Source organism: Salmo trutta, chromosome 15 (assembly GCF_901001165.1).
Source record: "Salmo trutta chromosome 15, fSalTru1.1, whole genome shotgun sequence".
Taxonomy (NCBI): domain Eukaryota; kingdom Metazoa; phylum Chordata; class Actinopteri; order Salmoniformes; family Salmonidae; genus Salmo; species Salmo trutta.
The window spans coordinates 15,700,234-15,724,359 of NC_042971.1; the positions used below are offsets into that span (position 1 = coordinate 15,700,234).

At 41.7% G+C, this 24,126-nt stretch overlaps 1 protein-coding gene across 3 annotated transcripts in view; it reads left to right on the plus strand.

Moving 5' to 3' along the window:
* The first annotated feature begins 361 nt into the window (after positions 1–361).
* LOC115148546 (PDZ and LIM domain protein 4) overlaps positions 362–24,126 on the plus strand; it is a 71,456-nt gene continuing 47,691 nt past the window's right edge. Inside the window, exons 1-2 of one of the 3 annotated variants that reach the window (XM_029690518.1) lie at positions 362–675; positions 22,023–22,174. In XM_029690518.1, coding sequence (XP_029546378.1) covers positions 583–675; positions 22,023–22,174 — 245 coding nt within the window. In that variant the 5' untranslated portion in view covers positions 362–582. Of the gene's footprint in view, positions 676–19,878; positions 19,949–22,022; positions 22,175–24,126 lie in introns of those variants that run through there. The other 2 variants (XM_029690520.1, XM_029690519.1) reach the window with 2 other exon arrangements.

Here is a 24,126-nt window from a genome sequence, read left to right on the forward strand (position 1 = left end):
CACACACACACACACACACACACACACACACACACACACACACACACACACACACACACACACACACACACACACACACACACACACCACCCCTAACTGGACCCTGGGAACTGTTTTATAGTAGCCATCCCAATCATTTACTTTTCTTTTCTTTAGTAAAAAAAATACAGTAGGCACTTCTAGACTAGTGCGTCTGTCATCCTCAACCCATAAAGAGTGGACTTGTTTCCATAGAGCCGCGTTTGCCTGGCTACACATCCACATCACTCCGGTCAACTGACGTTTCTTTGTAACGATCGATGGAGCAGCGGAATTAAATTCAGGGTGAGTCGTCAGGCAAGCGTTTCGTTGCGCTCACGTCCCTCCCATTCATCAACGCTGTACGAGGCGGGCAGTCAAGCGTCTTCATAGCGCAAATCCCCATCACACGTCAGAGACGACATCATTCTTTAAGGTTGAATCAAGTAGGGTAGAAAGTTTTGCGACAGACAGTGTTGCCAAGCAGCTCCTAGGTAGTGGACCTAGTTATTTCGCACAGTTTATCGCCCAGTTCTTACGGATATTATTTTTTATAGATCAGCTATGCCCCACACCGTGACATTGAATGGACCCTCACCTTGGGGTTTTCGACTGGTCGGTGGAAGGGACTTCAGTACACCGTTAACTATTTCGAGGGTATGTAAATGTGTTCCCATGTATTTATTCTCATGTCGAAATAGGATTGCTTTACCCTCATAATGCGTTTGGTCTAATGTCTTTCATGTAGCCTAATTTGGCACCACCGCATAGGGTACTAGGGGGTAACTAGCCCCAAGCCCCACCTAAGAACAATGTCTAATTGCTGACACAAAAAAAGCAACGTTTGAAAAAAAAAATGGTATGTGGTTAGGCAAATAAACTATAAAGGGAAATAAATGGCTACAGTTTACACTTTCTTTGTTTTTTCATGATATGTTGTTTTTAGAGAAGGGGTGTTTTTTAAAAATAATTTATATGTAAAACTGATTAAATGGATTTTAACACACTTGTGTGAAACCCCTATGCCATAATCTCCTACCGGGGTAAATCATTGGAATTGAATATAAATAATACCATTAAATGACATTGGAATATAACATTTAATAACAATAACTTAACTCAGTGTAAAATTGATGTGGCAACTCTCTTATGCTCTGCTATTGCACGATTGTAATTTGTACCTGTAGGTCAGTAGTAAAACTGGTCACTAGTAAAACTGGAGCACAACTCATGAGCCCACATCCTGCACTGCTCACACCTAATCCAGTCCCCACCTGTGACTGAAAACAGGGGGAGAGATGTCAATTGAAAAGCTCTCTCTTAAAAATGTAGGTAGCTATCTAGCTATATGACATAAAATACTTTGTAAAATAGCTAAAAGGCTATAAAGTTGCATTAACTGTAAAGCTATCAGTCACAAGTGGAAACATTTACAACTGAAATTAAGTTGTGTTATCCTTTTTTAATGTATTTTACCTCAGACGATCTGGTAGTAAGATTGCTAGCTAGTACTCCTAGCATATTATGCTAACTAGCTAGCTGGCTAGCATTTACTGCTAGTGAAATTGCTAACTAGCAAGTCAGCATAAACTAGCGCTAAATGGGCTAGTCATTTTCTAAATGACAGGTAGAAACAGGGGCTAGTTGGGGGGGGGGGGTGTATCTTAAGGCTTTCCTTCTTGTATATTAAAAACAAATTATAAATCTAACCTCATTGGAATATATCTACAATTTTTTTTATCAACTTATCACAAAATTGTTTTGTTGAAATATCTCCAAAAGTTGTGATGACACAGAGGACATTTTTTGTTAAGCAAGAACAGTAATTTGGGGACATCCTATGGTCTTTATATGAATTACAGGGGGGCAGTTACCCCAGGGGGCTAGTTACCGTCTACTACCCTAATTGTGAATTCAGATGGCTATTGGCCATGGAATAATACCAAAATGTATACAGATGGGGATCCATGTAATGCTTACCAGTCTAATGATCTAATGCCCTCCTTCAAATTTAATAATAGAATATTAGTTTACATTTCTCAAGTTCTCCATTTTCTGATCTACTTGTTTAAATTTAATAATGGAAAACTGTTTTAAAATTCACATTTTTCTACACTGTAAAATTGAGATTTTAATCGTTTTCTAATTTATTTTGATTCGTTTGTGAAATATATTTTTTTATATTGGTGTGGCTGGGGAAACGGGTGCTTTCTAAGTTTGTGGTTCATTTGGACGCTACCATTTGGACGCTTCAATTTGGGGAGAGATTAGTCTTGCCTACACTATACAATAAAGTGGTAAATTAATGTGGTCCTTTTAGGTGAAGTTACACACACACACACACACACCAGATATCCCCAAAGTAATGCTATACCATTCTAACGGCCATGGTGCATTGTCAGGCCACCAAATGGAGTTTACTCTCTTCTTACTGTCACTGACTGGGAACACATGAAGTTGTGTGCATCAGTCCCTGCAGGCTGCCCTTCAAATTCGCTACAACAGTATCCTTAATCCCCTGTGCCTATGCCAACACTTTGCATAGAGAGTCTAACAGCTAGGCCTAGCCTATTATGTTGAAACGGAAGGTTAATTTACAAATCTGTGCAAAATGGCATGGTGTTTTATGCACATTTCCAGTGAAGTAGCCTCATAGGCCTAGGTTTATTATCTTGTGAATGTAGCCGAATGCACAGATTGCACCGAGAAGAATTGTGAGTCCCTGTCTGGCTCTCGGGCTACCCCCGAACCATTGTGATGGAAGACACCTTGCAGCCTGCATAGCCACGTCTGAGACAGCAATTTTACGGTCCATTATTATAGCCTGTTATAGGTCTAGAGTTGACACTAGCCTCTATACGATGATCAAGTAGCTTAAGTTTGCGTTATAGCTGAGACAAATGCAAGCCTATAATGGAGACTATGTTTTGAGATAACCGGTGCATCCTTCATTCCTCCCATCCTTGAAGACATCACCGATAGATAGATGTGTGAAAGGAGATTTTACGCTAGGCTACCAACCAAGTCATGTCGGATCAGTGATTATGTCTATAGACTATGATCATTGATCATAGTCTATAGACATATAGCGCTGTTTAAATATATTCATGGGTGGAATCTCCCATTCTTGAAATAATCATTGATCTAAATATACAGTATATATTAGATCAATGATTATTTCAAGAATGGGAGATTCCACCCATGAATATATTTAAACAGCGCCTATATGCTGCTTTTGTAGGAGTGATCCTTGAGTTGCCTCTCCTTCCACAGACACTTAAAATCCCTGCTTCACTCCTCTCGCAGCTGTTGGATAGGCCTATAGGCCTATAAGGCCGATATGCTATAGTCTAATTTACTTTCACTTGCCCACTTTAACCTACTGTTAGTCTACGGGTTATGGGTACTCAATCTAGTGGACGGCTTAGTTTAGTCTTGGTTTATAATGGGCTGCAAAATAGCAGTGTTGTAGAAAATTTGGAGGGCAGCTGGACAACGGACATATATACACTCATAGCTCCTGGTCTCCAGGGTCACAAGATAATCAACCTACAGTCGTTAGAAGGATACTTGCCAGGGGCGATACTGTTAATAAAGCACCATGGATAAGGTCTGTAGTTTCTTTTACACACAGATGTTTTGTTCCCCTCTTTTCTGAACGTCCCTCTCGTCATATAGACCTAGCTGTTAGACTTTTTAAGCTACTGTAGGCTATGCAAGGTATTTGCCGAGGCTACGCAGCAGAACTTTGCAGCGAATCTGGAGGGCAGACTGACAGGGGCTCAGTCCCATGTCTCTTCACGGTCAGGGACAGTGCCAGGAGAGTTTCTTCATTTGGATGTGCTCATCATGTATCATGTCCGTTTTAATAGTGTACGCCTGTAGTCTGAAGTTGCCAGGCGGAAACTTGGTGTGTGTGTGTGTGTGTGTGCGCAGTGACACCTGTTGTTGCAACACAATCTCACACTAAATTCTTGCAAATATGTACAAAAAGTATTTCAGCAGATTTTGTGCATTCTTGTGTGTTTTGTGTGACTTAATTCATAGAAAAATACACACATTTGTGTGTGACTTCATTCTTAGGAAAAAATGTATTAAGGGGGCAAACTTCGGAACAATCTTTTGAAAGTTATTGGAGCAACGCATTTTGGGCAATGGTGTTCTACACTGCCTTTGGCCAGTAACCGAAATGTTGGTGGATGGAATCCCTGAGCTGACAAGGTAAAAATCTGTCGTTCTGCATCTGAACAAGGCAGTTAACCCATTGTTCCTAGGCCGGCATTGTAAATAAGAATTTGTTCTTAACTGACTTGCCTGGTTAAATAAAACAAAACCCAAGATTCAGACTGAGCATTTCTCACTGGAAGTTGCTGCTGACATTGAAATACCCTCACCCTAAGCTATGTTCATTCATTTCAGACTCTTCTATGCCACTATTCTCAACATCTTATAACCCATACGTTGTAAATAAAGCTTTTTTAAAGTGATATCATTATTATTATTATAGGGCTGTGAAACCCATAGCCAAATGGCTTCCATTTATTTACCGATAGCCATTTCCATTGTTTAACAAGTAGGTTCCATTTATTTACAGTAGTGTGTTGATTAATTATTGCTTTTTTCAGTGAAAATACATCATATTTACAGTACCAGTCAAAAGTTTGGACACACCTACTCATTCCAGGTTTTAATTTATTTTGACTATTTTCTACATTGTAGAATAATAGTGAAGACATCAAAACTATGAAGTAACACATATGGAATAATGTAGTAAGCAAAGAGATTCTTCAAAATAGCCACACTTTGCCTTGATGACAGCTTTGCACACTCTTGGCATTCCCTCAACCAGCTTCCCAAATATGCTGAGCACTTGTTGGCTGCTTTTCCTTCACTCTTCCTTCACTCCACTCATCCCAAACCATCTCAATTTGGTTGAGGTCGGGAGATTGTGGAGGCCAGGTCATCTGATGCAGCGCTCCATCACTTTCTTTCTTGGTCAAATAGCCCTTACACAGCCTGGATGTGTGTTGGGTCATTGTCCTGTTGAAAACAAATGATAGTCCTACTAAGCGCAAACCAGAAGGGATGGCGTATCGCTGCAGAATGCTGTGGTAGCCATGTTGGTTAAGTGTGCCTTGAATTCTAAATACATCACAGACAGTGTCACCAGCAAAGCACCCCCACACCAAAGCACCTCCTCCTCCATGCTTCACGGTGGGAAATACACATGCGGAAATCATCCGTTGACACACACTGCGTATCACAAAGACACGGCGGTTGGAAGCAAAAATCTCAAATTTGGACTCATCAGACCAAAGGATACATTTCCACCGGTCTGATGTCCATTGCTCGTGTTTCTTGGCCCAAGCAAGTCTCTTCTTATTATGGGTGTCCTTTATAGTGGTTTCTTTGCAGCAATCCTGATTCATGCAGTCTCCTCTGAACAGTTGATGTTGAGATGTGTCTGCTACTTGAATTTTGTGAAGCATTTATTTGGGCTGCAATCTGAGGTGCAGTTAACTCTAATGAACTTATCCTCTGCAGCAGAGGTAACTCTGGGTCTTCCTTTCCTGTGGTGGTCCTCATTAGAGACAGTTCCATCATAGCGCTTGATGGTTTTTGCGACTGCACTTTAAGAAACTTTCAAAGTTCTTGACATTTTCCATATTGACTGTCCTTCATATCTTAACATAATGATGGACTGTAATTTCTCTATGCTTATTTCAGCTGTTCTTGCCATAATATGGACTTGGTCTTTTACCAAACAGGGCAATTCTTTATTTATTTATTTATTTCACCTTTATTTAACCAAGTAGGCCAGTCGAGAAAGTTCTCATTTACAACTGCGACCTGGCCAAGATAAAGCAAAGCAGTGGGACACAAACAACAACACAGAGTTACACATGGAATAAAAAAAACATACAGTCAATTAAACAATAGAAAAAGTCTGTATACAGTGTGTGCAAATGAGGTAAAATAAGGGACGTAAGGCAATAAATAGGCCATAGTGGCGAAATAATTACAATTTAGCAATTAAACACTGGACTGATAGATGTGCAGAAGATGAATGTGCAGGTAGAGATACTGGGGTGCAAAGGAGCAAAAATAAATAAATAAATAACAGTATGGGGATGAGGTAGTTGGATGGGCTATTTACAGATGGGCTATGTACAGGTGCAGTAATCTGTGAACTGCTCTGACAGCTGATGCTTAAATGTAGTGAGGGAGATATGAGTCTCTAGCTTCAGTGATTTTTGCAATTCGTTCGAGTCATTGGCAGCAGAGAACTGGAAGGAAAAGTGGTCAAAGGAGGAATTGGCTTTGGGGGTGACCAGTGAAATATACCTGCTGGAGCGCGTGCTACGGGTGGGTACTGCTATGTTGACCAGTGAGCTGAGATAAAGCGGGGCTTTACCTAGCCAAGACTTATAGATGACCTGGAGCCAGTAGGTTTGGCGACGAATATGAAGCGAGGGCCAGCCAACAAGAACATACAGGTCGCAGTGGTGGGTAGTATATGGGGCTTTGGTGACAAAACGGATGGCACTGTGATGGACTGCATCCAATTTGCTGAGTAGAGTGTTGGAGGCAATTTTGTAAATGACATCACCGAAGTCAAGGATCGGCAGGATAGTCAGTTTTACGAGGGTATGTTTGGCAGCATGAGTGAAGGATGCATTGTTGCGAAATAGGAAGCCGATTCTAGATTTAAGTTTGGATTGGAGATGCTTAATATGAGTCTGGAGGGAGAGTTTACAGTCTAACCAGACACCTAGGTATTTGTAGTTGTCCACATATTCTAAGTCAGAACCATCCAGAGTAGTGATGCTAGGTGGGCGGGCAGGTGCGGGCAGCGATCGGTTGAAGAGCATGCATTTAGCTTTAATTGCATTTAAAAGCAGTTGGAGGCCACGGAAGGAGAGTTGTATGGCATTGAAGCTCGTTTGGAGGTTTATTAACACAGTGTCCAAAGAAGGGCCAGAAGTATACAGAATGGTGTCGTCTCCGTAGAGGTGGATCAGAGAATCACCATTGATGTATACAGAGAAAAGAGTCGGCCCGAGAATTGGACCCTGTGGCACCCCCATAGAGACTGCCAGAGGTCCGGACAACAGGCCTGCCGATTTGACACATTGAACTCTGTCTGAGAAGCAGTTGGTGAACCAGGCAAGGCAGTCATTTGAGAAACCAAGGATGTTGAGTCTGCCGATAAGAATGTGGTGGTTGACAGAGTCGAAAGCCTTGGCCAGGTCGATGAAAACAGCTGCACAGTGTTGTCTCTTATCTATGGCGGTTATGATATCATTTAGGACCTTGAGCGTGGCTGAGATGCCCCCATGACCAGCTCGGAAACCAGATAGCATAGTGGAGAAGGTACGGTGGGATTCGAAATTGTCGGTGATCTGTTTGTTAATTTGGCTTTCGAAGACCTTAGAAAGGCAGGGTAGGATAGATATAGGTCTGTAGCAGTTTGGGTCTAGACTGTCTCCCCTTTGAAGAGGGGGATGACCGCGGCAGCTTTCCAATCTTTGGGGATCTCAGACGATATGAAAGAGAGGTTGAACAGTCTAGTAATAGGGGTTGCAACAATTTTGGTGGATAATTTTAGAGAGAGAGGGTCCAGATTGTCTAGCCCAGCTGATTTGTAGGGGTCCAGATTTTGCAGCTCTTTCAGAACATCAGCTATCTGGATTTGGGTGAAGGAGAAACGGGGGAGGTTTGGGCTAGTTGCTGTGGGGGGTGCAGGGCTGTTGACCGGGGTAGGGGTAGCCAGGTGGAAAGCATGGCCAGCCGTTGAAAAATGCTTATTGATATTCTCAATTATTGTGGATTTATCGGTGGTGACAGTGTTTCCTAGCCTCAGTGCAGTGGGCATCTGAGAGGAGGTGCTCTTATTCTCCATGGACTTTACAGTGTCCCAGAACTTTTTGGAGTTTGTGCTACAGGATGCAAATATCTGTTTGAAAAAGCTAGCCTTTGCTTTCCTAACTGCCTGTGTATATTGGTTCCTAACTTCCCTTCTGTATACCACCCCTACCTTGTCACAACACAACTGATTGGCTCAAACATTTACTTTTAACATGGCACACCTGTTAATTGAAATCATTCCAGGTGTCTACCTGATGAAGCTGGTTGAGAGAATGCCAAGAGAGTGCGAAGATGTCATAAAGGCAAAGGGTGGCTTCTTTGAAAAATTTCAAATATAAAACACTTTTTTGGTTACTACATGATTCTATGTGGGTTATTTCATAGTTTTGATGTCTTCACTATTATTCTACAATATAGAAAATAGTACAAATAAATAAAAACCCTTGAATGAGTAGGTGTTCTAAAACTTTTGACCGTGGTGTATCTATTTGTTTTTCTCTAATCTGGCAACCCTCATAAAACTCGACATGGCCTTAGATAAAATGCATTATGAAAGAAGTTGTGTAATGTACACTAAAAAGTGGAGCCTTGTATTAAATGCATTTTGAAGAAAATGGTGTAATGTAGGCTCCCTGAAAAATGAAATGCGTTATGAAGGAAATCATGTAGGGCTACTACAAGTGTCCCAGTATCCCAAAGTATTAACTGAAAACAAGCAAAGAAAACAGTATTGGCATGAATAAAAATACAAAACTGCTACTATTATATTATAATTATTTTGGGGACAACCTGGTTGATTAACAATATTGGGCTTGTTAACCCGTTTGTTTCTTTACATAAATACGTGGGAGACAAAAAAAAGGCAGTGTAGAAGACCATTGCACATCGTGCATTGCTCTAATAACTTTCGAAAGATTGTTCCGAAGTTTGCCACCCCCAAAATAATTTTCCTGTGAATGAAGTGGCACAAAAATTGGTGTATTTTTCGATAAATTAGGTCGCACAAAAATGTGTCTTTTCACACCAATTAAGCCACACAAAAATGCACAAAATCTGCTGAAATACTTTTTGTACATATTTGCACGAATTGAGTGTGAGATTGTGTTGCAACTATCCACCAGCTCATGCTTCAAAGTTTAATCAAGTGTGCCAGACTCACCACTTTGTGTCGTTATGGCTGCGGTTTGTTAGCCCAAACACCCACAAAGTCTGTATCTATTAGGTATTCTGTTCACTTTCCATTTATTATACAATTTGAAGTGGTGAGGCCCTCTCACATGGGAAAGTAGCCTAGTGTTGAATGAATGAAGTGTAGCGTGCTGCCATGCTTTCATTGTGAAATGTGACCGTTACCACATAATTCTGCTCTGTCAAGAATTCCCAAACAAACCTGCTACAATTTTGCTACATGGCACAGGACAGACTGTCTATGTTGGCATATCTGTTGTTCTTTTTTCAACACCCACATTATGATGAGGCTACTAACAAGACAGTAGCTTACTGTGGGGGTCAAATAATATCAATATAATAAGCTTTAATCCTGTATAATATAAATGTATAATACAATATATATATATATATATATATACATACATTTTCATAACTGACTAAAAGCTCATCAACACCCTTACTTTACCTCAAAATATGTGTCATATGGTCGATTTCTAAGGTTCTGAAAGAGTCAGGGGGCCAGCAGGGGACTTGGCAGTAGCCAATAGTCAGTCAGGGTAAACAGTGGTGGCGTCCTAGAGTGGGCCGAGCGTTGACATTTGTTTTTCATCAGAGATTGTGGTGCTACTGAGGGATTCCAGGTGTTGTCTCAGCTGCAAGCCTCCAGACTCTTTAACTACCACTGCAACCAGGGGTGTAATTTTTAGATTCACGAGGGGAGACTGACTCAAGGTCACCTGAAGTAGTCTTTTTCATGTTCTAGGCCAGATATTCCCAAACTGGGAATATCTTCACATTTTCAAATCGTTCATTTATATTTTCCAACGGGGCAAGACATTTGGGTGAGGTTTTTTTCTTGCCTGAGTAGCCTCGTTTCACTGGGGAAAAAAATGAAACCATCTAGTGTTCAGAAAAATAACAACACAATGTCATATTCAGGTAGCCTAGTCAAATAATTAACATCCAATCACGTTAACCATTACTCTGTCGTGGGAATTCCACTAACGGTCCGTATGTAGCCAAATGTAGCTGTTGCTCATTCCGTTTGCTCGATAATGGATAAATGGTAAAAACATAGAGACACATGCCAGCAGTACTGCACCTGTCGATGACACAAGTTGTTCTGCTTCCACGAGCAAATCCAATGCTAGCATCAGTAATTCTACATTTGGTGTTAGTCCAGCTAGCATGGACACTGACAGTTGTGATTCTGATGCAGCCGAAGAGCTACTGCCCACTTACCCGGGAAAGCACCAAACAACAGACAGGGATATTGGACCATCGAAGAGGTGCAAATATGATGAGAACTACATTGATTTGGGGTTCACTTATGTTGAGAGTAGTGCCTTTCCTCAGCCACAGTGTGTAATATGTGCAAAAGTACTATCTCACAACTCGATGAAACCTTCACTCTTGTGCAGACATTTAGAAACAAAACATACCAATTTCAAAAATAAGCCACGGGCGTTTTTTGAGCGAGAATTAAGACGATTTTCGAGTAGTAAGACATGTATAAAAGCAACAGATACCATTAATAAGAAGGGGATAGAAGCGTTTTATATGTTGAACTACCGAGTGGCTAGGACAGGCAAGCCCCATACTATTGTGGAGGACTTAATTCTTCCTGCTGCTGCGGATATGGCTGGGACAATGCTGGAGGAAAAGGCCAAAGAACTATACAGACAATGTCTTCATCAAACAACACTGTTTCATGACGCATCAGTGACATGGCAGGAGATGTTTTGAAACAATTACTGCTTTGCATACAAGCCAGTGAATTCTATGCGTTACAGCTGGATGACGGACAATGTCAAATGTGATATAGCGAAACGCCTGAGTGAGTTTTGTGTGCAATTACGTAGGTACTTTCCCGAAACGGATGACACAAACAACTGGATTCGTTATCCCTTTCATGCCCTGCCTCCAGTCCACTTATCGATATCTGAACAAGAGAGCCTCATTGAAATTGCAACAAGCAGTTCTGTGAAAATTGAATTGAATCAGAAGCCACTGCCAGATTTCTGGATTGGGCTGCTCTGAGTATCCTGCCTTGGCAAATCGCTCTGTTAAGACACTGATGCCCTTTGCAACCACTCACTCTACCTATCTGCCCTCACTAGCATGAAAACTAAATACAGACTGTGGGTGGAAAATGATTTAAGACTGAGACTCTCTCCAATACAACCTAACATTGCAGAGTTATGTGCATCCTTTCAAGCACACCCTTCTCATTAAACTGTGGTGAGTTATTCACAATTATCGATGAACAAATATGGTTTTATATGTAAGATGGTCAAATAAAGAGCAAAATTATTGATTATTATTTATTTGTTATTTGTGCCCTGGTCCTATAAGAGCTCTTTGTCACTTCCCACGAGCCGGGTTCTGACAAAAAACTCACACTCATTCTTATGTTTAATAAATGTATCGTATATTGTGTGTGTGGCAGGCTAACAATGATGGCGACAAAACAACATTTGAGAGTGCGCTGACCCCGGTGCTAGAGGGGGTACGCAGCTGGAGGTTGAAGGTTTGAAGGGGTACGGGACTATAAAAAGTTTGGGAACCACTGTTCTAGGCCATTGACATCTTTGCTAAGCGTACTTGAAAAAAAATAATAGCTTTCAAGGGTTTACAGTACCATGACTTTGTGCACTGCAAGTGCTGATCATCTGATATCATGCTTGTGGTTTTTATTGTACCAAGACATTATTAGACAAGGCTTTCTCAGAAAATCTTCCTTAGGCCAGTTAGACCCATACACAAACTGCTTTGCTGGCACTATAAAAAGGCAGACCTCAATCATGGCAGATGCAGATGTCACTGGTGGCATCCCAAATGACACCCTATTCCTTATGTGGTGCACTACTTTTGATCAGGGCCCATAGGGATCTGGTCAAAATTAGTGCACTATGGGAATAGGGTGTGATTTGGGATGTGCCCACTGACAATCACAGGGTGGCAGGTAGCCTAGCGATTAGGAGCGTTGGGCCTGTAACCAAAAGGTTTGCTGGTTCAATTCCCCTAGGTGAAACATCTGTCGATGTGCCTTTGAGCAAGGCACTTAACCATAATTGCTCCAGGGTCGCCATCAATAATGGCTGATCTCTGACCCCTCTCTCCATTCCATTGTTTCTGCAACCTCACCCTAACAAGGAAAGTTTGAAATGTGTTCTATCCTCTTGTTGCTTTGAGTCTCTAGTGACTCCTGTCAAGGAATGAAAAAAACACATTTTCAATTCTCACTTGTACATGTGTGAAATATGACAAATGTAAGCACCTAAGTATCTTATCTACAGTGCTTAAAATAACATCAGATCCACTCCATATCAAATCAACGTTTATTTGTCACGTGTGCTGAATACAACAGGTGTAGACTTTGCAGTGAAATGCTTACCATAACACACAATGAAAGTGTCTAATGTAGTCAACTCCAATATAAAAAACAACCCAGACCTTTTGCTATGGGACTCGAAATTGAGCTCGAGGGCATCCTGTTTCAGTTGATAATCCTTAGATGTTTCTACAACTTGATTGGAGTCCACCTGTGCTAAATTCAATTGATTGGACTTGATTTGGAAAGGCACAGACCTTTGTCTATATAAGGTCCCACAGTTGACAGAGAATGTCAGAGCAAAAACCAAGCCATGAGGTCGAAGGAATTGTCTGTAGAGCTCCAGGACCGGATTGTGTCGAGGCACAGTTCGGGGGAATGGTACAAAAAAATGACTGCAGCATTGAAGGTCCCCAAGAACACAGTGGCTTCCATCATTCTTAAATGGAAGACGTTTGGAACCAGCAAGACTTCTCATGGAGATGGCCAACCCACAAAACTGAGCAATTGGGGAGAAGGGCCTTGGTCAGGGAGGTGACCAAAAACCCGATGGTCACTAGAGTTCCTCTGTGGAGGTGGGAGAACCTTCCAAAAGGACGACCATCTCTGCAGCACTCCACCATTCAGGCCTTTATTGTAGAGTGGCCAAACGGTAGTCACTCATACTCTCAGACCATGAGAAACAAGATTCTCTGGTCTGATGAAACCAAGATTGGCCTGAATGCCAAGCATCACGTCTGGAGGAAACCGGGCACCATCCCTACGGTGAAGTATGGTGGTGGCAGCATCATGCTGTGGGGATGTTTTTCAGCGGCAGGGACTGGGAGACTAGTCAGGATAGAGGGAAAGATGAACAAAGCAAAGTACAGAGAGATCCTTGATGAAAACTTGCTCCAGAGTGCTCAGGTCTTCAGACTGGAGCGAAGGTTCACCTTCCAACAGGACAACGACCTTAAACACACAGCCAAAACCATGCAGGAGTGGCTTCAGGATAAGTCTCTGAATGTCCTTGAGTGACCCAGCCAGAACCCGGACATGAACCCGATCGAACAGCTCTGGAGAGACCTGAAAATTGCTTTGCAGCAACGCTCCCCATCCAACCTGACAGAGCTTGAGACGATCTGCAGAGAAGAATTGGAGAAACTCCCCAAATACAGGTGTGCCAAGCTTGTAGCGTCATACCCAAGAAGACTCGATGCTGTAATCGCTGCCAAAAGTGCTTCAACAAAGTACTGAGTAAAGGGTCTGAATACTTATGTAAATGTGATATTTCAGTTTTTATTTTTAATACATTTGAATGAAGAAAACAACTGTTTTTTCTTTGTCATTGTGGGGTATTGTGTGTAGATTGAGGGGGATTTAAAAAAAAAATCAATTTTAGAATAAGGCTGTACCGTATCAATATGTGGAAAAGTCAAGCAGTCTGAATAAATTCCGAAGGCACTGTATAAACCACAGTAGATGCAGAGGGTCAAAGATCATACCCCCCAAGACATGCTGACCTCTCAACATTACAATAACAGGGGAGGTTCTGAGGTCTTGGGGGTATGATCTTTTACCTTTATCACTCAACATTTTTCACAATTTATTATGGATTGTCCGTAATCATGGTAGCATCCGCATGAATGTAGACGTGTTTAGAAACATATACTGTTCTTATTTACAATAAAAGTGACTCCAAAATGACACAATACATTTTTTTACCATTCATTTCCATTGGGCACAAAATAATCTGAAACACAACCAAAACCAACTGGAAATGCACCCAACAAGTTTATAGAGTCACAAGCTTGTAGTCATTGCGTGTTAGGAATATGGGACCAAATATGACACTTATAACTACTTTAGTTATAAGAATCTTTTAGGGGTTTCAATCATTTTGACCCATACCTTTTTTGATTAAAAAAGTTTTACTTCATATTTTTTTCTGAGCAATTTTATTAGTATAAAATAATATAATTTCAGTTTTTTTTGGCATATAGCTCAGTATTTGAATAACTTATTTTATAGTCATTATTGCTCATCTTTATTAAGGGTGTAAATAATTTCAATCCAGGTCCTCAGCGGCCCTCTATTGTACACAGACTGCAGATATGCCTTTGCATATCTCTGAGTTAATGATCTAGAACACCTGCATCCTTAAACAATGAAATTCTGGGTCCCAGTACACCATCCCGATTGCAATAGCTGGTTTGTAGCTAAGGGGCTAATTAGGCTTGAGTTGTGAGTAGGAAGTCCGTAGGAATCATGCATCTAAATTGCCAACCAAGGGAGCCAGCCAGATCTCTGATGTAATTGTCAAAGCATTTTGAAGGGATGTGCAGAAAATATCAGTTAGGGGAAAAAACCTTGTTAAATCAATGTCAATTTAACTCCCATGCAAGAGGTGACATAAGTCAAGACCAGCTAATGGTGCTAATTCATAAACAGAATTCCTCTTGGACAGTAGTTCACAGTTCAATGTCATGTAACTAAAAACTAAAATGTGTTTCTCGTTACGAATTTTTCACGAGTTTCCTTTAAAACGCTCCAGTCCAAGCTGTATGTCCTGTTGTGTGGTCCTGAAAATGTATGATTTCCCTAAAGATTCTCCTTTGGACATTTGACAAATAAGTTTCCCAAAGTGTTCTGGGAACCAACATTAGCTAGGAAGGCTATACAGTAGTAGATCTATACACTTATGTCAAGGTCAGATCCTGTGCATAAGGTTTATCAAACCTTTTCTATATATTTGACATTTCAATCAATGTTCTTATGTATTTTCTCTACTGAATGGGGTCACTGATGTTTACTTTATCAGAGAAATATTATCTGAGCAGTTAAGTCTTCTGTATTTGACTCCCCCCAATGTCTGAGTTTCCTTCTTTCAAATGCAAGGAGAGATTTACTTCACCGACATTTGGACTCTGTTATATTTTCCTTTCCTCTGAAGTTATCTTTTATCAGAGATAGGAATGTATCTGGGTCCTTCCATGAAATGAGTGCCTTTTGTTAGAATTTGTGCACAAATATGTTATATTAAATCAGGGATGGGCAACTCCAGTCCTTGGGCCTGATTGGTGTCCCCCCTTTTTTGCCCCAGCCCCAGCTAACACACCTGACTTCAGTTTAGGACGCAATTAGTTTAATCAGCTTTGTTTGCTAGGGATGGGGAAAAGTGACACCACTCCGGCCCCTGAGGACTGGAGTTACCCATCCCTGTATTAGATGAAGTGCCCTTTAAAATAGACCACATGGAAAATTCTATAAATCTGTTTTTAAAAAATATATATAAATAAAGACTTGCTGAAGTGTCAAAATTCTGCCTTTTGACAAGTCCCTCTAAGGATACTCTTCTAGGAAGATTTTACCCACTTAACCACAACATTTCTCAGTTTTCACCATCATTGTAAATCTCTAGTTATTTTGTTGCGTTGACAAAGTAATTTCTGAAGAATATTATTTATTTCATGTGATTAGTGATTCATTTTAAGGTAAAAAAAGGTCAACCCTGTTACGTGAAATAAACTCCCGTTTTAATAGACGGGTTGGTTGTTTAGCAACAAAATCAACGTGGGTGCAACTATGGGGCAAAACAGACAGGGTTGGCTTAGACTGTTGACAACATGGTTACCTCTGCCAGGAGGCTGAAACTTGGCCACAAGTGGATCTCCCAGCAAGACAATAACCCAATTAACACTTCAAAATCCACAATGAAATGGTTAATTGACCACAAAACATTTTGCGATGGATATCTTAATCTCCAGACTTGAAAACCCATTGAAAACCTGTGGTTTGAATTGAAGAGGGCAGTTCATATGTGCAGAAAATGGATATCAAGAATCTGGCAGGATTTTGTATGGAAGAATGGTCTAAGATCCCTCCCAATGTGTTCTCCAAATCATTAAACATTTTTGAAAAAGGCTCAGTGCCATTATCCTCGCAATTGAAGTATTTAAAGGTATTGACAACAGGGGTGTCAATCATTTTGATCCCTACCGTTTTGAGAATGTTTTTTATTACTTGTTAAACAAAATCTAGATTTTTTTTTAAAATTCTCTGAGCAATTTCCCCATTATTTGAACATTCAATATATACTGAACAAAAATATAAAATCAACTAAAGTTACAGTTCATATAAGGAAATCAGCCAATTGAAATAAATTCAATAGGCCCTAATCTATGGATTTCACATGACTGGGCAGGGGCACAGCCATGGGTGGGCCTGGGAGGGCATATGTCCACCCACTTGGGAGCCAGGCCCGCCCACTGGGGAGCCAGACCCAGCCAATCAGAATTTGTTTTTCTACACAAAAGGGCTTTATTACAGAGAACTACTCCTCAGTTTCATCAGCTGTCCGGGTGGCTGGTCCCGCAGGGGAAGAAGCCGGATGCGGAGATCCTGGGCTGGCATGGTTAAAGTGGTCTGTGGTTGTGAGGCCGGTTGGACGAACGGCCAAATTCTCTAAAACGATGTTGGATGCGGCTTATGGTATATGAATAGTCAATTATCTGGCAACAGCTCTGGTGGACATTCCTGCAGTCAGCATGCCAGTTGCATGCTCCCTCAAAACGTGAGACGTATTGTGTTGGGTTAAAAAATGGCACATTTTAGAGTGGACTTTTATTGTCCCCAGCACAAGTTGCACCTGTGTAATGATCATGCTGTTAATCAGGTTCTTGATATGCCACACCTATCAGGTGGATGGATTATCTTGGCAAAGGAGAAATGCTCACTAACAGAGATGTAAACAAATTTGTGCACGTAATTTGAAAGAAATAAGCTTTTTGTGCCAAGGGAAAATGTATGGAATCTTTTATTTCAGCTCATGGACCAACACTTTACATGTTGTGTTTATATTTTTGTTCAGTATACAGTAGTTCAGTACTTGAAATATATATTTTATACGGTAATTTTTTCTCATCTTTATCAAGGGTGTCAATAATGCCGGATCCCACTGTACAGTAGATTCTTCCTTTCTCCTCCTAGTTCCTCCTAAATTTGATTTACAGGCCTTTCTCGTTCCCTTGCTGTTTTATGATCGGTGCTTCCCTAATACCATAGTGCTGAACACATTGTCCCTGTGCCCCAAAGTTTTCTGTCTGTCACTGTGCCACATACCTAAGAAGAGCCATGTGACATACAGCCAAATGAGATTTACTTACATATTGTTGGCCAAGACTTTCCTGCCGCCACTTCCTCCAGGTTTGAAAGACGTGACATGAGCACCTCTAGAACGAGGCACAAATAGCTGCCACTTCTATCAGCACTTAACACATTCAAAATGGTTTCAATTACCTTCATACAAATGGCAAATTAATTTATACAATTCAGGCACGTACTACCGTATTACTCAGTGAAGCGTCACAAAGAAAGGAGATGGATATTAGTCAATGGACCACAAAGGAGTGGACTTTCACTTGCAAAGGAAGGAACAGACATTCGGCTACACAAATTAGATTCAGAACATTACACTCAATGACTAACGCCGCGGTCGTACACGCAGCATAATGGGCGACGGCATTATTCCTCGGCTGCATTGAAGATCAAGCAGGCTCTCCCTGGCCTTGCATTCTCATTAAAGAAAGAGCCAATGCATTTACTCGACAGCTGCTCCATTGTTTATGGCACTGGCACATTTGAACTTCTTTGTTAGAGTGCAACAATCAAACGGCGTTGGGAATTTTGTAACCTAAAAAGTAATGATTTTCCCAAATGTCCTCAAGGCCAAGGCAATAACCTTAGTTTCCATCATCCAACAAGCAAGCAAACAAAAGTGGTTGTTTGTCCGGTTGCCAGCATTATTCCTCTATTGCACCATGTGAGCCTGTATATGGCAAAGTATGTAACCTTGCCTAACAGCCAATCGGGACCACAGAGTTAACGGTTCAGATGAATTTCGCCTGTATTTTGGCACACGATGATGACACGACACAATACTATGACCCTGCCCCTTTTTCACACCCCACCAAAACTGTTAATCTTGCAGTATCCTAGAAAAAAAAACTACTCCTATTTTGGGGGAGCTCAGTCTTTGGCAGGCCCCATGGCTTATCTGTGTGACATTATAATGTCATATGCTAACCACCGACAGAATGTGTTACTGATTAACTGTGTCGTTCTGTAAAGGGACCACCTCATAGAGTGACTCAGATTGTTTAGATTGCTCCAGCAACGCACTGGATCTTGATGCAATCAAAGTCAGTTAAATATGCCTAAGAAGGGGTCTGGACTCTGAAATGTTTTGTATTGGCGATAATTAAAGGCCTGTTGTGGAGATTTAGTGAGGGAACGTGAGTGAGTCATGTCTGGATGGCCATTCATGGCCTGACCCTGAGGTGGTCTTTGTCTCTCTGCAATAACAACACAACCTCCTACACTGTGACACAGCAGCAAAGCCACATCATCCACAACATACAGTGCATTAGGAAAGTATTCAGACCCCTTGACTTTTTCCACATTTTGTTACGTTACAGCCTTATTCTAAAATGGATTAAATAAATAAAGTCCTCATCAATCGACACACAATACCCCATAGTGACAAAGTGAAAACTGGTTGTTTTCTTTTGCAAATGTATTAATAATTAAAAACAGAAATACCTTATTTACATAAGTATTCAGACCCTTTGCCTTGAGACTCGAAATTGAGCTCCGATGCATTCTGTTTCCATTGATCATCCTTGATTTTTCTACAACTTTATTGGAGTCCACCTTTGTTAAATTCAATTGATTTGACATGACTCGGAAAGGCAAACACCTGTCTATATAAGGTCCCACAGTTATCAGTGCATGGGAGAAGGGCCTTGGTCAGGGAGGTGACCAAGAACCCGATGGTCATTCTGACCGAGCTCTCTGTGGAGATGGGAGAACCTTCCAGAAGGACAACCATCTCTGCAGCACTCCACCAATCAGGCCTTTATGGTAGAGTCACCAGACGGAAGCCACTCTTCAGTAAAAAGCACATGACAGCCCACTTGGAGTTTGCCAAAAGACACCTAAAGGACTCAGACCATAAGAAACAAGATTCTCTGGTCTGATGAAACCAAGATTGAACTCTTTGGAATGCATGTCAAGTGTCACGTCTGGAGGAAACCTGGCACACTACGGTGAAGCATGGTGGTGGTGGCAGCATCATGCTGTGGGGATGTTTTTCAGCAGCAGGGACTGGGAGACTAGTCAAGATTGAGGGAAAGATGAATGGAGCAAAGTATAGAGAGATCCTTGATCAAAACCTGCTCCAGAGTGCTCAGGACCACGGACTGGGGTGAAGGTTCACCTTCCAACAGGACAATGACCCTAAGCACACAGTCAAGACAACACAGATTTGGCTTCGGGACAAGTCTCTGAATGTCCTTGAGTGGCCCAGCCAGAGCCCGAACCCGATCGAACAGCTCTGGAGAGACCTGAAAATAGCTGTGCAGCAACGCTCCCCATACAATCTGACAGAGCTTGAGAGGATCTGCAGAGAAGGAGAGAAACTTACCAAATACAGGTGTGCCAAACTTGTAGCTTCGTACCCAAGAAGACTCAAGGCTGTAATCGCTGCCGAAGGTGATTCAACAAAGTACTGAGTAAATGGTCTGAAAACTTATGTAAATGTTATATTTCCTTTTTTATTTTTTATTTGCAAAAATGTCTAAGAACGTGTTTTTGCTTCGTCATTATTGGGTATTGTGTGTAGATTGATGAGGAAAAAACCCATTTTAATACATTTTAGAATAAGGCTGTGATGTAAATTTGTTTTGAAAAAGTCAACGGGTCTGAATGCTTTCTGAATGAACTGTAGCTCTGTTTACTCAGACCTAGTCAGATCCCACGGCAGTGACCCATCAGTTTACTGAAACTGAGACTGCCTGTGACTGAGAAGGGAGTCAGAGACTGTAGATTTTGCATTCAACACTGAAACACGTCTCAGCTATTAGTTTTTCATGGACAATGAATTTACGTGCTTTTCTATTTTTAAAGCAAAGCGCTGCTCAGTGTGCCAGCCTGCTCTCCTGTTGCAGAAGCACTTTTTCCTCTGTAGATAATGTGAGGTGATGTAGATAATCTTCAGGTCATTGTTCAAATGCAATTGCATTTGCATAATGTGAGACATTAACATTGTTTTCACAGTTCATGTACTCAAATCATTAAACAGTTGGCTGCCATTTATTTGATTTATTTGGTCAAAATGTTCTTTAACACAAAGTTGCTTTTCAACCATTGGTTCCAATGATAATACATCCTAATGTAACTTGCAGACAACATTCAGCGTAATAGGTCATGTTTGTTATGAGATCACGTTGTGATTGCTCTTCTATAAAGATTAATGGCTGTGAAACACTTGAAGACATTGATTACAGAATAGTGCGTCTGACATTTAACAAACCGGAGATCCATTAGTTGTGTGACCGGTTACTAAACATCTTCCTTCGGCCTGATGTATAGATTGGTTTGGGCTCGGTCCAACAGAAAGTTGACATGTTGCAGGGGAGGTTAAAATAATCCATTCATACGGGCAGGTCATAGAGTAAGACTGGCCTGGTTGTATGAGGGGGACGGAACATCGGGATGCTTGGTGGTTTCGTTTAACTGCCAAATCCAGATGTCCGGTGATGCAGGCACAGAAAGAGATGGGAGGATGGAGGGAGGGAGGGGGATAATTATGGAAAATTGCTGTCATGTGTAAACAATTGTTTCTGTAAAGGTAAAATGTACCCAGAGGAAGGAGGAGAAATCTCTCTCTCTCTCTCGCTCTCTCTTTCTTCCCCTCTCTCTCTCTCTCTCCCTCTCTCTCTCTCTTTCTCTCCCGCCCCTCTTATGGGGCCCAGAAAGACATCCACAGGGGCTTTATATATCTGGAGTGAGAGATGACGGAAAGGAACCTGCAATGTATCTCCTAGTATTAGACAGAGGCTATGTGTGTGTTCTGATGGACAGCACTCATGGGCTTAGTGCATCTCAAATGGCACCCTATTTTGTATATAATGCACTACTTTTGACCAGAGCCCTATGGGTCATAGTAGTACCCTATATAGGAAATAGAGTACCATTTGGGAAACAGACATGGACTTCAGTTGACATCATCCTGATTTCACACAAAACATTTTCTTTTATATAACTCATGAAAGTAGTGAGGCACGTTTTGTGTTTGATCTTCCACTGTTGAATTTAATTGTTTTAGCACTTGCAAGTCATAAAAACATGGAGGCAATTTTTTTATTTAACCTTTATTTAACTAGGCAAGTCAGTTAAAAATAAATTCTTATTTACAATGACTGCCGACCGAGGAACAGAGGGCCTTCTTCAGGGGAAGAACAACAGATTATTTTTACCTTGTCAGCTCGGGGATTCGGTCCAGCAACCTTTTGGTTACTGGCCCAACGCTCTAACCACTAGGCTACCTGCTGCCTTGACTGCTATCACTGTATTGACACTCACTTTAATGTTGTCAAACTTCAAAGAGTTCAAACTCCCAGGCTTACCAATAACGCTTTAACTGCCTGCTTTCTAATTTTGCTGTGTCACTCACTGCAACTGGCATTAGAAAATGTAAACCTATAGTTCTGGGGTGGGTCACATTACAGCCTGAATAGACCGGCTGTATTATTGTATTTTGGCTGGGTGTGGCACATCCACCCTAATATTTTCTCTTTTGTTTGGTGGTAAGGTGACACCAGGCAGTAAGGCAGCACAGGGGGACCTGTGTCCTGGAGACACCATCCTGGTCATCAATGGGGACAGCACAGAGACCATGACACACATGGAGGCCCAGAACAGGATCAAAGCCTGCATGGGGGAGCTCACACTGGCCATCAGCAGGTATGTCTACATGGGGGTGTGACTGTGGGCTCTATTTGAACAAACATAACGCCATGGTAAATCTATGCATACGCGGTAGCACTATAGGTTCAGGGCAGACATATTTTTGCTATTATCACTATAATCGGTGCATTTGCTGGTGCTGGCGCAAAAGGGCTGGGTTGTAATGAATAAACAAGTTGTGGGTGAATCAAGGATTGGCCCCTCACTGGCCAGTCAGAACATGCTCCTTGGCGAAATGTATATACTTTTTTTAACCTTTATTTAACTAGGCAAGTCAGTTAAGAACCAATTCTTATTTACAATGACGGCCTATACCGGCCAAACCCAGTCGACGCTGGGCCAATTGTGGTCCGCCCTTTGGGACTCAATTACTGCTGGTTGTGATAGAGCCTGGATTCAAACCAGGGTTTCTGTAGTGACACCTCTAGCACTGAGATGCAGTGCCTTAGACCGCTGCACCACTCGGGAGCCCAAAAATGTGGCTGCTTCAGGTTGTGTATTTATGGTCTTTTATGTATGGTCTTGAAATCAACTCCAATTCCAATGTTATAGTTTGTTAAATGGCTTAAAGAAATGAAATAACAACATCTAGACCTATCCCATTTTTGCTAAATAGGTTAACTTGAACCCATTTGCAGTCCGCTTTGTTCTAAGTAATTGCATGGTTTCAATAGCATTCGCACTGATACAGTGGGGGAAAAAAGTATTTGATCCCTTGCTGATTTTGTACGTTTGCCCACTTACAAAGAAATGATCAGTCTATAATTTTAATAGTAGGTTTATTTGAACAGTGAGAGACAGAATAACAACAACAAAAAATCCAGAAAAACGCATGTCAAAAATGTTATAAAATGATTTGCATTTTAATGAGGGAAATAAGTATTTGACCCCTCTGCAAAACATGACTTAGTACTTGGTGGCAAAACCCCTGTTGGCAATCACAGAGGTCAGACGTTTCTTGTAGTTGGCCACCAGGTTTGCACACATCTCAGGAGGGATTTTGTCCCACTCCTCTTTGCAGATCTTCTCCAAGTCATTAAGGTTTCGAGGCTGACGTTTGGCAACTCGAACCTTCAGCTCCCTCCACAGATTTTCTATGGGATTAAGGTCTGGAGACTGGCTAGGCCACTCCAGGACCTTAATGTGCTTCTTCTTGAGCCACTCCTTTGTTGCCTTGGCCGTGTGTTTTGGGTCATTGTCATGCTGGAATACCCATCCACGACGCATTTTCAATGCCCTGGCTGAGGGAAGGAGGTTCTCACCCAAGATTTGACGGTACATGGCCCCGTCCATCGTCCCTTTGATGCGGTGAAGTTGTCCTGTCTCCTTAGCAGAAACACACCCCCAAAGCATAATGTTTCCACCTCCATGTTTGACGGTGGAGATGGTGTTCTTGGGGTCATAGGCAGCATTCCTCCTCCTCCAAACACGGCGAGTTGAGTTGATGTCAAAGAGCTCTATTTTGGTCTCATCTGACCACAACACTTTCACCAGTTGTCCTCTGAGTCATTCAGATGTTCATTGGCAAACTTCAGACGGGCATGTATATGTATTCTTGAGCAGGGGGACCTTGCGGGCGCTGCAGGATTTCAGTCCTTCACGGCGTAGTGTGTTACCAATTGTTTTCTTGGTGACTATGGTCCCAGCTGCCTTGAGATCATTGACAAGATCCTCCCGTGTAGTTCTGGGCTGATTCCTCACCGTTCTCATGATCATTGCCACTCCACGAGGTGAGATCTTGCATGGAGCCCCAGGCCGAGGGATATTGACAGTTCTTTTGTGTTTCTTCCATTTGTGAATAATCGCACCAAATGTTGTCACCTTCTCACCAAGCTGCTTGGCGATGGTCTTGTAGCCCATTCCAGCCTTGTGTAGGTCTAAAATCTTGTCCCTGACATCCTTGGAGAGCTCTTTGGTCTTGGCAATGGTGGAGAGTTTGGAATCCGATT